Genomic DNA, 15,146 nt, shown 5'->3' with positions numbered 1-15,146 from the left:
CTATTGTGTATGTATTTGGTTTACTTAGCAATGAGCTAAATGTAGCAACTAAGTTCGTAATCCGTTTGATGAGAATGATGGAGGCCTTCTCAAAAGTGTGTTGAGTATTCTTATTTTATAATTGCATACTGTATTTAAAATTAATAAAAATAGCTTTATACATACTTGCAGCCATTGTAAAAGAGGACAGGTGCTTGGTAGAAGTTTTGCTTCAGTCCAACCAAACATTCCAGCTTTCTCAGCAGCAATAATAACTCAAGAAGAGCAAATTTCAGGTAGATGATGTGAGTCTCCTGGTACTATTTGAAGCAAATAAGAAGGATCATCACTTCACTTAAGTGGAAAGCGGTACCAAAAAAGTATATAAAGCCTAAAAACCATTGTATATTAGCTGTGAAATCAGTTGTGCTCCCACACTGCCACAGGTTGGTGTGCATCGGTTACCTTGGGTACCTGCTTGGTATGTGCGAGTCCTGAATAACCTCATTGGTGTATAAGGGACCCCATTTATATCCTCAGCCACTTGATGTGTTTGGACTATACAAAGAGAAGCAGGATGATAAAAATACCATTCTTTAATATCAACTTCAGTATTAAGTAAACTTTCATAGGTCTGGATGCTTGTGTTTACCATGAAGAAATTTTGTTACTAATTTAACATCCATCAGTGTGCATTGCCTTTTGACCTAGGAGTGCGTTGTCTGTCTAATTATCCTTTGTATTGTTTCAGTGTTCCTTGAAACTATCCAAACAATTTGGTGTGTCCCTAGCAACCAAACAATACTGTTTAACAGATATTTCCTACAGCTCTTCAGGGGCACTTGCTTCCAGATTTCCCACGTAGCACTAGCTCACATTGGAACAAACAAACAGGATATTGTTTCAAGTGAATAGCACCCAGTGTTTCAAGCAGTTTATGAAAGTAGTTTTTTGTTATCGGACTGTTGCTAGTGCTATGGTATGGTTTTTGGTTCCAGATTTTGTCTGAAGTGCTGCAGACTGTTCCTTAATTTTAAGCTTCAAAACAATGTTCGAAACTTACATTTTGTCAGGCAGCAGAGAATGCTTTGGTGGCAGGGAGGAGGAGAAAGAAAATATTTAATCCTATCCTGTAATGAGATTTCTCCATTAAATATGCTGTTTAAAATCCACACAGATCCTTTTTAGAATGTTATCAATTGCGAGTTCATGAATCCCACTGAACATAATTATACCAGATAATTGTGTAGTTAAGAAATCTGTTAATAGATTTTGGCTTTTCTTTACAGAACTACTGTATATATATATCCTTTTATTAAACAGAGATCAACCCCCTCCCTGTTTTCCCTCCTTTGTATTTTTTTTTCCTGTTTATGTTCAGCTTACTTACTGGTTTTACATAGCAGTTGAAACCATAACCGTTGTCAAATACAGAGCAAGAGTTATTAAGAATCTTCAGCAAGTTCACAGATTAAAGTAAATCCTAGTCTTTTATCCAGTTATTTGAGTATGCTGGTCCCTCAAGGAATCTACTGTATTTCTAGCTTTCTCATGACACTGTTTGTAATTGCATTTTTGACTTTTTGGTGGGGAGTGGGGATTCATTACCAACTGAAAGCTTTGTGCATGTTAGCAATACTCCAGGTATTTGTGGCTTTGCTCATCTGACATCTGGTTTTAGATCAACTGTAAATAGTCTTGGGACCTCATCCTGAGTGTGAAATGGTTTGTATCTTTGAAAATTAATGTGTGTTAAGATCAGTGAGATAAGACCTTAGAGACTGGGACATACTGGGAAGAGTTCAGTGGAGGGCTATCAAGATGATGCAGGGCTTGCAGCAGCTGCTCCTGTGGGGAGTGGCTGAAAGCTGGGCCTGCTCAGCATGGGGAAGAGGAGTTCAGGGGAATCTCATTGATGTCCATGGATACCTAAAGGGAGAGTGCAAAGAGGGGTAGAACCAGTAGAGCCAGGCTCTTTTTAGGGGTACTTAGTGCCAGAACAAGAGGCAATGAGCACAAACTGCCCAAAAGCTGAGTGGTCTTCTCCTTGGAGATCTCCAAATGCCCCATGTGCATGGGTCTGGGCATCTGCTCTGGGTGTCCCTGCTTGAACATGGTTTGAGCCAGATGGACCTGGAGGAGATTCTGTGGCCTCTTATTGAAAATTAGTCGACTTTTGTTTGGTTCAGAGTAAGTGAAGTACTGTGAGGATGATCAGATCTCAGCCTTTTCCAGATTCTTTAGTGGCAGGGCTTTTTAGGGTCATCTTTTAAAAGCTGGATACAGAAGTGTACTTTGTAAATACACTTTTAAGACTTGCCTACACAGAACAAAGAATGTTATGGGTTAAGAAGTATGTTACTCTCGCTCAGTTTCCATGCAGAGGCACAAAGTTCCAGCTCTTGTTGAGGAACGTGGGCTGGACAGCAGTGATGGTGATTGCTGCCAAGCTCTGCCCGGTTGTTTGGGCATCGTGGCATGCTCCAGTACACAAGGCTGGAAGGAGCCAGAGCAAATGCTTCAGTAACTTCTTTCTGAGCAGATGCAGCTAGCAATGCTCAAGGGATGGTTTACAATTCTCCCATTTCTTTTAGCCTCCATATGTGATTTAAAACAATGAAGTCAATTAAGTTACTGTTGAGTAGAACAAAGTCTTAGCTTTCTATAAGCAATCATATTTAGGATAGAAAGAATTGCTTACCTAGAAATATGTAATATCTGTTGGATGCTTTAGCTTTTAGGCACCTTAGTACCTGAAACTTTTGGTTTACTTGTCTTTACAAATCTGCAACTTTTTCCAATTTAGGCACTTTTTAAAATAAATTTTGTTGTTTATGTTTGATAAAAATGAGAGTTGTTCTAAATCTCTGTGTATTGCAATATTTTTCTGTTTTGTAAAGCTCAGAAGCTTGGTGTTTCTGCTTTTTACCTGCTGAAGCTACGAAGGATACGTTCCTTCTTTTCTCCTTTTCTGTTCTCATGTCTTTGCACTTTTACTCTTGACCCATAACATATCTGCTTCATTTCCTTTGCTGCCTTTGGTAGCATTGGGGTCTAAGAAAAGCAGGAACATGCATGTTGGAGGAAGCAAAGAGTGCTTGTAGGGAAACAAAAAGGGCTTTTTTGTTGAGAGGGTTTAAAATCCTGTGCTAATGGGTAAGTGGGATAAGAAAAGAGTTTTCCTTTCAAGTTAGGTGTTCTGGATTGTTGTCTTTCTTTGTTGCAGGCACTTTGGTCTCTTCCCAAAAACCTTGGTGTATTTTGCTGTAGTGACTTTCCACCCTGCGGATCTGGAGCCTGGCAGCACTTCCTAGCTCTTGTTGCCTGCACTGTGTGGCACATACATTTCAGTGCCTTTTGTCAGCAAGACCAAAAAGTTAGATTGAAGTCTCACAGGATGTTCTGAAGCACATTATGACATGTGGCAGGTGTGCTTGTGTGCTGGGTGTTCTGGCACATCACCTGCTGTGCCCCCTGATTAATGGCAACAAGACTGTGTGATTTTGGCATTTCCTTCCTGTCTCTAAGAGGACATATGGCAGTTTATAGATGGCAAAATTTACGTATTGCTCAAACTGCACGGCTTATCTTAACAAAAATGGTTTGAGCAGCAAATCTGTGCTAGAAATACTTGGAGGAAAAACACAGATCATACATACTAACAAGCTTAAGCAGAGGAACTTTCCTTTTTCATGAGAGATTGAGGTAATTGGGACCATTCGTGCATTTCCCTTTGTGCTGAGTTGTCAGCTTTAGTAATGCATTTGATACGTGGGTATTTTCTGTGGAAGTTGAGGAAATCTGCATTTTGTCAAACGTAATTTTCTGAAGTTAGAGAAGAAATTCTGAGTGGCTTACAGGCAAACTTGGGAAGGCTGTAAGCAAAGGACTCGTATGACTTGGTTTCCATGATAACCAGTATTTTCACAGACGAGATGAAGAATGAAAAAATGTTGAGTGAAATTTGTGGATAACATTTAGCACATAGGAATTGCATTTGCACAAATTAAAAACAAATGAAAATTTTGGAAATTAAGAAGAATTGGTAAAGTGTATCTCAGCACCTTTTTAATCACAGAAAGCCTACAGAGCTTTACCTGGGCAAATCACAATTAGTAACAAAGTGAAACAGACTGATACTAGACTCCCTGTACAACGATCATAGGAAAAGAAAATCCTACTATGAATAGGAAACACAGAACCATAGGTGTTGAGAGGGACCTCTGGAACTCATCTTGTCCAGCCCCTTTGCTAAAGAAGGTTCCTTCCCTTCAGTAGGTCACACTGGAAATTCTCAGTATCATAAGAAGTCTTAGTATCTATTTCTATTATTTAAAAGAACTTAATAGCCAGTAAGTATTTTGATTTTGTGTGTGCAATATGAGAATTATTGTTGTTTCCCCTAACTGTCGTGGCTGTATTAAGCACTTTGAACAGTGAGTTGTAATACCTGATTTTTGATACTGCAAGTCATGTCAGACAGTAGCTGTAGCAATAGCAAAGAAATGCTTTCAAGTGCTTAGAGGGGAAAAGTGAAATTTAAAGTGGATAAATATTATGCAATTTTAGCCTAGGACAATTTCAGTAAATGAGTGAAAGCTCTGTTGGAGGGAGAGAGAATAATATATTGATCAGTTATTTAATGTGGCTGGCAGGGGGCAAATCTTCAAGATTTTTTGTTAGAGGGATGACCTGGTTTCAGCTGAAATAGAGTTAATTATTTTCCTAGTACAACGCTCTGTTTAGGATTTAGGATGAGAATAATGTTGATAGCACACCGATGTTTTAGTTGTTGCTGAGCAGTGCTTACACAGAGCTAAGGTTATTTCTGCTTCTTGTGCTGCTCTGCCAGCAAGGAGCTGGGGGGGCACAAAGGGCTGGGAGGGGACAGCAGTGGGACAGCTGACCCAGACTGGCCAAAGGCATGTCCTGTACCAACTGGCGTCATGCAGAGAAAGAACTGGCTGGGGGGAGGAAGCTGCTGCTGCTCAGTGCCTGGCTGAGCATCGGACAGCGGGGAGCTGGTGAGCAATTGCATTGTGCGTCGTTTGCTCTCTATGTTCTATTATTGCTGGTGATATTATTATTATTATTACAGCTTCCATTCCTTTCCTGTCTTGATCCCAATCCATAAGTTTTACCTTTTTTCCATTTCTCTCTGCTGTCCCATTTTGGTGGGGGTGGGTGTGAGCAACTACTCTGTGGTGCTTAGCCACTGGCTGGGTTAAACCACCACAAGAGTGGAGAAAAATAGTGAGTGTGACATCTCTGGAAGGAACTTGCATTCTTTTTGGAAAAATCAAATTGCAGACAGAAGTTGCAGAGAGGCATTTCTTGTAGGCCAAGTAGAACCTTGAGCTTGGATGGTTCATAAACATCACCTCTAGAAGATGCATCTCACAATGCAGGGAGGAGGTCCTATAAATTGAACTTTTGATTTTTAGCCATACTTGAACTGAAGACATTGTGTATTAAGTCTGTGTATTTTATCATGGTCATCAACCAGTTATGTTCAGAATGAGGCTGTTCACACACCTTGAGGCAATTTTGCATGTTATCAGTAATAGAGTTTATGCTATACTCCCTTATCTAACCTTAGAGTGGAATTTCCTGTCAAATGCAAAATAACAGTTGAAAAAGACTTCTGGATGTTTCCTTCTGGGATACAGAATGTACTGTGTGGATACGTTTATGTGGTGGATGAGAAAGTATTGAAAAGTGTCATTATTTAGAAGTTCTGCTTTATAGCTCACTTTTTTTTTCTTTTTTTTAATAGCCTCCACGCCACCCAGCAGAGTAAATAAACGCAGAGTTTCTCCAAGTGTTGCTTCCACTTGGGAAAAGAGAGGCATCATCATGTCTAACATTACTATTGATCCAGATGTAAAACCTGGCGAGTATGTCATCAAAAGCCTCTTCGCTGAATTTGCTGTTCAGGCTGAAAAGAAAATTGAAGTTGTAATGGCTGAACCTTTGGTGAGTCCTTTTTGCTATTAATTAATTAATTAATTTATTTATTTTTGGGTAATATCCCTTGAAATGGTTCTGGTTTTGTTTTGTTTTGTTTTCTCTAAAACAAGCTGATATATCATATCTGTGGTAACCAAAAAAAACATCCACAGATACTGTTCAGTTTTTGCAGGGGATTACTTCAATAATAAACGGGCCTCTACAAACAGGATTACTACTTAGATAATATTTTATTGACTTCCTTCAAAACTGTTCTAAGTGGTTACTGGAAGTAAAGCCTCTTAGTATTTGTAAGTTCTGAAAAATTACAAAAGGAAATAGAGACTACAAAAAATGTTCCTACATTACTGCTACAAAAGCATGTTTCCTGTTGATGTTCCTTTGAAATAATATTTTTTTGAAAATAGAATTTCAAAGAAAGATGCATTTGGTGTGTTTGCCAAGTAAGTTAGCACTGACACTAACATGTGAGGAACACAGTGTCCAGTATGTATTGCAGATTAGGTAAAATGCAAAATTCTGTTTGTAACCACAGAATCATAGAATGGTTTGGATTGGAGGGATCTTAAAGCCCATCCAGTTCAGCCCCATGCTGTGGGCAGGGCTGCCCCACACCAGCTCAGGCTGCTCAGGGCCCCATCCAACCTTGCCTTGAGCACCTCCAGGGCTGGGGCACACACAGCTCTCTTGGCAGCTGTGCCAACACCTCACCACCTTCTGAGTAAAGGATTTTCTCCAGTATGTAATCTAAGTCTCACTCCTTTTAGTTTAAAGCCATTCCTATTGTCCTATTATTATTATTTCACATAAGAAGTCATTTCTTCTCCTGCTGATAAGCGCCCTTCAGGTACTAGAAGGCCTCAGTGAAGTCTCCCTGCAGCCATCTCTTCTCCAAGCTGAAGAAGCCCAGGTCCAGTCTCTGCAGGAGAGGTGCTTCAGACCTCTGGTCATCTTCATGGTCTCTTCTGGACCACTTCCAATAGCATGTCTTTGTTGTGTTGGGTGTCCCAGACCTGGATGCAGTACTTAAGGTGGAGCCTCACGAGAGCAGAACACCGCCCTCTCCCTGCTGCCACTCCTCTTGTGCTGCAATCCAGAATACAATTGGCTTTGTGGGCTGCAAGCAAGCACGCACTGCTGTCTCATGTCCAGCTTTGTGTTCACCTGAACTGATACAGATGGCATGCTCTTGAAATTAAATGGATATATACTTTTTTAATTGGAAACTGTGCTCAATTGTGAACTTTACTTTGCATGAACTCTGACTCAGTATCAGTATTCCTTAAAGATGTTTTTTTTTTTTCTTTTTGTTTTTCTTTTTTTTAATATTCAGAAGTGACTTACAATCCTAGAATTAAGTAGGAAATCCAAGACACTTACTAGTCTCCAAATCACACACAATGCATTGCAACTTTCAGAACTTTTTCTAAAATTATATTATTTTTAGAAATGGAAGTTAATATACAGATTATGTCTTCTGTGGCATAATGCAGCACGTATCATTCTTGACATTGCTCAGTTCCTCAGTATTCTTGTCCATACTTGTACTTACTTTTAAAGTTAAATAAATAAAGAAATAAATTGCAAGATCACTAATCTGCTGGATGCAATTGTAAAAATTTAAAATCTTACTTATAACTTTGCGTGCTTGCAAATATGTAACATATTTCCACAGCATGACCGTGTCCTGAATGTTTTCATTAACTGCTGTTATAGGCTGCCTTCTCTCACAACACACCAGTGATCGTGACCATGCTGTGCCAAAGGCATGGGATCAAGATCATGCTGTATTGTGGGCACACTGACAAATAAACCTTTGTTCTAGATGTCCATTTCCTACAAATAGCTTTGAATAGTTATAATATTAAGAGTATCCATCCCATGCTCCCCTGCCCTCTTTCCTGCATATATGCAGTGAGCTACAGTCTCTGTACTAGTATTTATTGGGCAAAACATGACAAGGGAACACAGTAGTTTTGGCACACAATGAATTTGGGTGTTGAAATCTGAAATCCCTTTAGTCCAAAGCTAAAGATAAAAAATATTTTGAAATGTTAATCAGAAAATCAACTAAATTGAAAGTTGTGCAACAGTTGCTTGCAGAAGCATTTTTCATTATAATGAGTAGTCCTATTAAAGTAGAAGGCATGTGTGAGTGCTTGGAGCCCAGTTTTGAAACTATGAAAGATGTTATAAGAGGCAGAAAAAAAAGATAGAAAAAAAGGAACTAAACATATTTTGTGGTACCTCTGACTGAGTTATCTTGAGGTGAAATCAGATGAAAGGCCAAGGAACAGGAAACATTTCGTTACACACACCTATTTAAGTATACATTGTGCGTAAGTATACTTGTGTGTGTACCAGACAAGTGTACAATTTAAACATAACTTTACTGTTTCCTTATCGACATTACAATGATTTAAGAGTTCAGGAGGGTTTGGTAAGAAATTACAGCAGTATTTGCAGAAAAACACACATAAAAATACTCAAGAATGATTTCAGAAGGCACAGAGAGGAGAGGTGTGGACTGGTGATGCTGGCAGCAAACAGGAAGGTAACCAGTGAAAGCCGTCTGAGTATCTTCTGACAACTTGCTTGTTGAATGTAGCATTTGGCCAGAACTCTTGCATCTGTAATTCAAATGAACTGAAGGTAATTGCAAGAATTAATCAAGATCTGTTAATAAGATTGTAATACTGATATTTTGAGTGCCTACAGTGCATATAAAATTCCTTAGGAGAAGATATGAAATGATAATTATTGGTAGAACAGTGGTTTGTGAAAGTTTTTAACAGTTCTGTCTGGCTCATTTGCTACAATTTTAAAATTTACTTGAACAAAATGTATTGTAATATGGTTAGGTTTAAATTTTGGTACATAGACAGCATTCCTGGTTTTATTTTGACAAGAAGGAAAAACTATGCAGGCAAACAGCAATTTAAAGGAGCTGCTAGAAGCTGTGGAAAAGTAAAACAACCTGAGCCCATACAGGGATTGAAGGGAATGCTAAATGAAAGGAAGTACTAAAGTGATCTTATTTTTGTATGTAACATTTGAGATAAATACTGATTGTTCTCTTCTAGTTTTTGACATTTAGGAAAGATGATGAAAGTCTGAAGGGGCAATAGAAAATTGTTGGCTGAGATTGGAGAAAAGATTTTGTAGGAAGAGAAGAAAGCCCGTTGCTATTTGAGTTTGTTTTGGTTTTGTCAGATGATGTGGCTGTGGAGAACATATATATATTTGTTACATAAATCCTTAATGTGTTAGATGGAGACAGGCTGTTGGATAACATTTGGAGCCAGTGAAGTTAGAAACTTTACCGGGCACTTAAAACTTGAAGTTGCCCATGCCAGCAGAGAAGCAGAAGTGAATGGAAAACAGTCACTGTGGGACAGCTGGGGCAGGGAAGGCAGTATGCTGCTCATTCAGGAGCTGATTCCCAAAAGCAATCCAATGGTTTCTCTTGTTGTGAATTTTGTTAGGGTGCTCTGTGTGATGTTGCTTTTCATTGTTTTATGTCTTTTCTGTCAGTATTTCATTTTAAAAGAGAAAGGAGTCAAACAAGATTTGTGCTTTGTTAGTTTTGGTTGTTCTGCGACTGAGAAAAGATAACTGAGAGAACTGAGAGGCATGAGGTACTTGCAAGGGAAGGATGACAAAAGCAAGTGTGCAAACTAACAGTTGTACCTGAGCAGCTCCACTGCCATGCCACCGTGTGCAGGCTTCTGGGGTTGGCACTGGGGAGCTGTGGGAATGAGACCAGTGGGTGGAACTTGTTTCTACCAGCACGACTGTTTGCACAGCGCACACACGTCTACATCCTGGTCATTGCTGCCTGCCGTATGTTGACATTTCTGCTTTCAGCAGATGCAAACTGCTCTTTGGATAATTCAGTAGTGGTTTTTTCATTTCTCTTTTGAAAGATAAATGCAGACCTATTGCTTCCATCTCTCCCTGAACTTCGGAAAGCTTGAAAGATAAATCTTAAATTATGAATTCAGTGAAAGTTCCCAGACCTTTTCTTCATGCTGTTGGGCAGATTTTTGTATTTCGCGTGAGACAGCAGGGTCAATGACAAAGCAGTGTCAGAAAAACTCTTTGAAAGAAAATAAACTTTAAAGCTGTCCAAATAAATCAAAGGCCTTGATAAACCCGTGACTGGGTTAGAGAGTACTATTTGGCCATGTCATGTTTGTTTGATATGCAACTATGGTGATGGAGGGGAATAAAAAAATAAAAAAAGAGCTAAATTTGTAGAAGTACCTTGAAATAGTGTGCTATCTGTTGACATGGCCTTTTTTGTCTCAAGATTTCTGGATGATTTCACTTTTGTATGTGTGTGTTCTTTTGCTTAGCTATTTCTGGTTTTAGACATAAGCAATGGAATGGATGCCTCAGTGTTTATTCACCTTTAATAGTCTTGCAGGACTGTGGTGAAAGCATGGCACACCAGGCGTTGTGTCACAGGCAGGCTGAAGGAGCCTCAGCTCTACCAGTTGTTTTATAGGAAGGTCACCTCTCAACTTGATAGGAAAGTCCACTTTTTCTCAGGAAATAGTTTTCCAGTTAGTTTTCCTTCAGCTCATTCAGCAGTATACAGTGTTTATATTGGGTGGAACACTTCTCTTGCAATCCATGTGATTACAATTATTTGTGCAGTTTATCTGAAAGCACAATATGGGTACATGAATTCATCACTACAGCAGAAAATTTCCTTGCATCAAGAAACAAAACAAAACAAAACAAAAAACGGAGAGGAAGGTGGCTTGTAATTAAAAGGAGATTCTGACGTACCGATTACTCCTTAAAACTTTTAGTACCTGCTGCAAAATGTAAACTCTCGTAACGGTACTTTGAACAGGCATAACACATCAAATTATAAATAATTGTAGCATTCAAAAAAGTGTTTTTTGTCCTTTTTGAAACCTGTTCCTTCCTGCTTCAACATCAGTTCATGAACAAATAGAGTTCTCTACTACTGTAGAGTATTGAATGCATTTTCCTGAAACCGCCTTTTAAAAATGTTTTATTTAAAATGTACTTGAGATGTACATTAAAGATAGTGTTCAATTAAGCAATCAAGAAGTCTGTATTAACAGGGGTTTTCTGAATCAGAGAAAGTGAAATTGGTCTGAATTCTCAGTAGGTGTTCTCAGTGTTCTGTTTCATGTTATGCTTTCAGAATGGGTGAATGCCTTTTGCCCAGGCAATGCTGATTTCAAGTTTTTAGAGAGCTGTAGTAGTGGCAAGATACACTATTTGTAGTTGAAAAAGATACAGCTACAGTTGGAGCAGAAAATGACAGAAACTGTCTCTAATTTTCAAGATCACAATTAAGATGAGGTAAAATAAACAGCTGGCTTGAATGCTGAGCTTGGTACATCCAACCCCAGTCCAGATCCGTTTCCCATGTTGTCTGTCTGCTGTGGTCTTGCAGGAGTTAAAGGCCAAGCGGTGCTGGCTGTGTAAATTTCCGTCAGCAGCCTGGCAGAAGGGTGTTGCCCCATGCCAAGCTGCTGAGCAGTTGCTCTTTGTGAGTGGTGCAGTGCTGCTGAGCTCTGGCAAGGCGCTGAGAGCTGCACGCTGCTGTGCCGTCCCACCTGGCGGCTGCTGCTGGGCTGTGTAATCCCTGGGCTCACCTGCCAAAGGCTCCTCTAGCTTCTTACATCCAGTACTTCTGCTCTCCTTGTCTAAGACAGAGTGGTTTCTGGTTTGTATACAATAAAGTGAAAGTGTGTCTGTAATTAGCTGAGAATGCTCACTGTGTCTTTACATGTCTTACTGCTTTTTAGTGGTACACTTAAGGCTTTATTCTAGCACCTGGGTTTATGGTTTAGCAAGCCAATCTGTACATCACAGGGACTTGGTCTTTTGTTTAAAAGAAAAAAAAAAAAACAAAAAAAACTTCTCAGGTATTCTAGCAAGAGATTTGCAAAAATTGTGTTTCTTGTAGCTGTACCTATTATAGTTCATGAGTGTTTTGTATCATTTCCCACAATGCTTTAATTCACATTGAATTATTTTGTCACGAATTGAATTTTGCTTTTAACAGAGCGGTATGTTTTATGGTTCTGGTAGCAATGAAATATTGTAATTAAATCCCATTAATATTGCATTTTCTGTACCTTATGAAGGAAATTATTATTGCCATACTCCTCTGCCTGGGCTTGGTTTCTAGCTCTTTCCATTTGCTGTTCAGGGAAAGAGCAGACTAGCAGTGGACTGAGCAATTGATCACTTTAGCAAGACTGTGAGCTCAGAGGTGAATGGCAGCCCAGCCCAGCCCACCTTGCCAACTGCCTCCATAGAGCACATTTCTGTGAGGTCTGCTGCTGGCGAGAGGTGTTTGAGGTTTTCTGTTTGCCAGTATTATTAATGATTAGTATTATTACTACTGTGCTGCTGAATTAATTTTGGATCTCTGTTCCGTTTCTTGTGAGCACACTTCATGTCTTCAGAAATAGCTTTAGCTGAAAAATAATGCAAGAATTCACATTAGATGTTATTTCTTTGTTCTGTAATATAACTGAAAAAGAAAGAATCTTATCTTTGGTGAATTGCATTATGAGGTTTATATTTCTTTTTACTTTTCTTCCAGGAAAAGCTCTTGTCCAGATCTCTTCAAAGAGGTGAAGATCTTCAGTTTGATCAGGTAGGAGGCATGCCATGAAAGGAGATTCATGTAGGATTAAAGTGGCCTGTGTTTCTGCTACACAGTGTTGAGGTGGGTTAGAGCATCTCTATTGGAGTGCCTGAGTTGGCTTTGATGACTTAGACCCCTCAAGGTTAGTTACTGGACCAGAGTTGTTAGAAACAAGCACAGAGGAAAAGCAAAATAAAAATAAAAATAAAAATAAAAAAATAAAAAAAATCTAAGAGTTTATTTTCCATGATGATAAGGAACTAGAAGGTTAGTTGTCTGAAAATGACAGTGAAAACTACTGAAGGTAACATGTTGAACATGTTTGGACAAAAAGACTGTGTATTCCTAGCTTTGTGTAGCATATGCCTAAATTACTTTGTGCTTCAGTGTTTGGGGGTTTGGCTTTTACAAGCAAATAATGCTGATTTCAGTTACTTGATGCTTTCTGATTCTATAGTGGAAGGTAGATACAGGGCGTAACTTCATTCTTTCCTGAGTATATTATCTCACTGTAAAGCTATTATGTTTCACTTGGTTAACTGATCTGCTCCTGGAATAACTGCTGAATTTATTTGTGTTTATTGTCTGTGCTTCTTTCATAATTCAGGCATGTTTTGTATTGTAACCTCTTCCTTGCTATGGACGAGCAGCTCCATAGATAGTGCCCCATTAATTACATGTTGCTTTTCTTAACTGTTTTTTAGTAGCCTCTTACTGTATGAATTGCAATATTCTGTTTGTATCTTCTGTTACTGCAGTTTTTTAAGCTTCCATTATTCCTTCGATATAGGTGTTGCACCTAAGTCTGTGGATCTGACTGCTGTTTGGTTAAGAGCCATCCATGCACCTCTTTCTTTTCCTTCCCTCCAAAAGAAAAACAGATACTAGCAAATGACATTTGATGTATAAGTTTTTTTTCCAAGATCCCTTCCCCATTAAATCTTATGTAGGCTTCTAATAAATTCTAATCTAACATGTTCTGAGGCTTTTATCTTCAAAGTGAAGGTTTACTCACAAGCAAGGAAAATGGTTTAGGGAGGACGTAGCTTAAGTTTTTTGATAGCTACAGTATTTTTATTTTGAAACTAACCAAGAGCAAAATTATTTGAATTATTGGGATCATCTGTGGAAATCTATAAATCAGCAGAATTATTTATTTTTTTTACAATTTTCCCTCTAGAAGTTTTTCTCAGGATATTTTTATTAATTGCTAGTATTTGCATATTAAGCTACACATAGATTTTGCAAGTAAGCTGAGTGCGGAAAACTAGAAAAAATATGGCATACAACTTCTGAAATTGTGATATAGAAATAATCTTTCTAAAAATGTAGTACTAATAATAGCAAATTTTGGTTTCGTGTATATGTGTGAATTCTTTTTTGTTCTTTCATTATGTTTCATTGTGTTCATTATGTTTCATTGTCAATAGAACACTGTTGTTATTTTTCTGACAAAAATTTTCTGTTCTCTGTGATAATTTTTTTTTTCAGAGAGTCAGGAATTCTGCTTAATTCCTGTGACATGGATAACTAGTGGAGTAAGGTTTTCTGATAGTTGAAAGCTTGATGTGAGGTTTCCCTGTGGTTAACTTCTCCCCATCCCTTTCCCAAAACTGAAAAAGCGGGATGCCTGAAATGAGGGCAAAGAAACTCTGATACTGACATTATCTTAGGTTTCTGGAGTATTGAACAGTGAGAAATCCGTAAGTTGTAGTAAGAGGATGGCTTCTATCAAAATCTCTCATTTGAAAGTTGCAAGAAGTAATCAGTGTGTGGCATTTGGGAACAATGTGTTTACTTTCCTTTCCCAGCCACAGTTCTAGCAACTGGCTGGCTCGCCTGTCAGTTCTGCAGTCATTCTTCTCCCCTCCACGCTTGGGCACAGAAAAGTTTGGTTAGTTTAAGTTAAAGGAAGTGCAGGTAATTCAAATTTCATATCATTTTAAGGTCTTCCTTCTGTAATGGCTTTTACTGACACTGTTTCATTATGTTTGCTTTCCTGAAAGGGGAGTTAGGCTGAAAATAGCTTGAGATCTAGGCAGACAAGTGTATTAAACATGGTGTTAGAATATTAAAATTAAGTTCATTTTTATTATTCTTGTTTCCATTATAACAAAACAAAAGCATGTTTTTCGCGATTACATACTTGTTCATTTTAGAAAGGTTATCTTTTATCTGTCATAATTTAAAGGTAAGCAAGACAAGGCCGGATGTGGCTCTGGGCAGCCTGGCTTAGTGGTTGGTAACGCTGCTGTAGTAGATGCTCTTTGAGGTCCTTTTCAATCCAGTAGATGATCTTTTGAGGTCCTTTTCAACCCAGGCCATTCTATGGTTCTATGATTCTTCAGGAAAATATGGTAGGATTCAGTGACTTCTGAAAATATCCGTTGTTTTCTCAGTGGTTTCACCTGGGCATTCTGTATAAATTTGGAGTTTTGTGATCCCCATGCGCTTCAGAGTGATTTGCCTACTTATATTTGCCATGTTACTTAACTTTGTGTCATATTTACTATTTATTCTCCAAGATGAAATTATATGTGATGTTGCTGCT

General features: G+C 38.6%; 1 protein-coding gene across 9 annotated transcripts in view; it reads left to right on the top strand.

The window, feature by feature from the left end:
* Nucleotides 1–15,146, top strand: part of FRYL (FRY like transcription coactivator) — a 156,500-nt gene that overhangs the window by 61,075 nt on the left and 80,279 nt on the right. For all 9 annotated transcript variants that reach the window (XR_008206483.1, XM_052681908.1, XM_052681909.1 and 6 more), the window contains 2 exons: nt 5,756–5,955; nt 12,551–12,604. Coding sequence is in view for 8 of the 9 variants with exons in the window: in XM_052681903.1 (XP_052537863.1) it covers nt 5,756–5,955; nt 12,551–12,604 (254 nt within the window). In the remaining variant the exon portion in view is untranslated. The remainder of the gene's footprint in view (nt 1–5,755; nt 5,956–12,550; nt 12,605–15,146) is intronic.

Source organism: Tympanuchus pallidicinctus, unplaced genomic scaffold (assembly GCF_026119805.1).
Source record: "Tympanuchus pallidicinctus isolate F22 unplaced genomic scaffold, pur_lepc_1.0 scaffold2, whole genome shotgun sequence".
NCBI classification, from domain to species: domain Eukaryota; kingdom Metazoa; phylum Chordata; class Aves; order Galliformes; family Phasianidae; genus Tympanuchus; species Tympanuchus pallidicinctus.
This window is presented reverse-complemented; position numbering and strand designations above follow the sequence as displayed.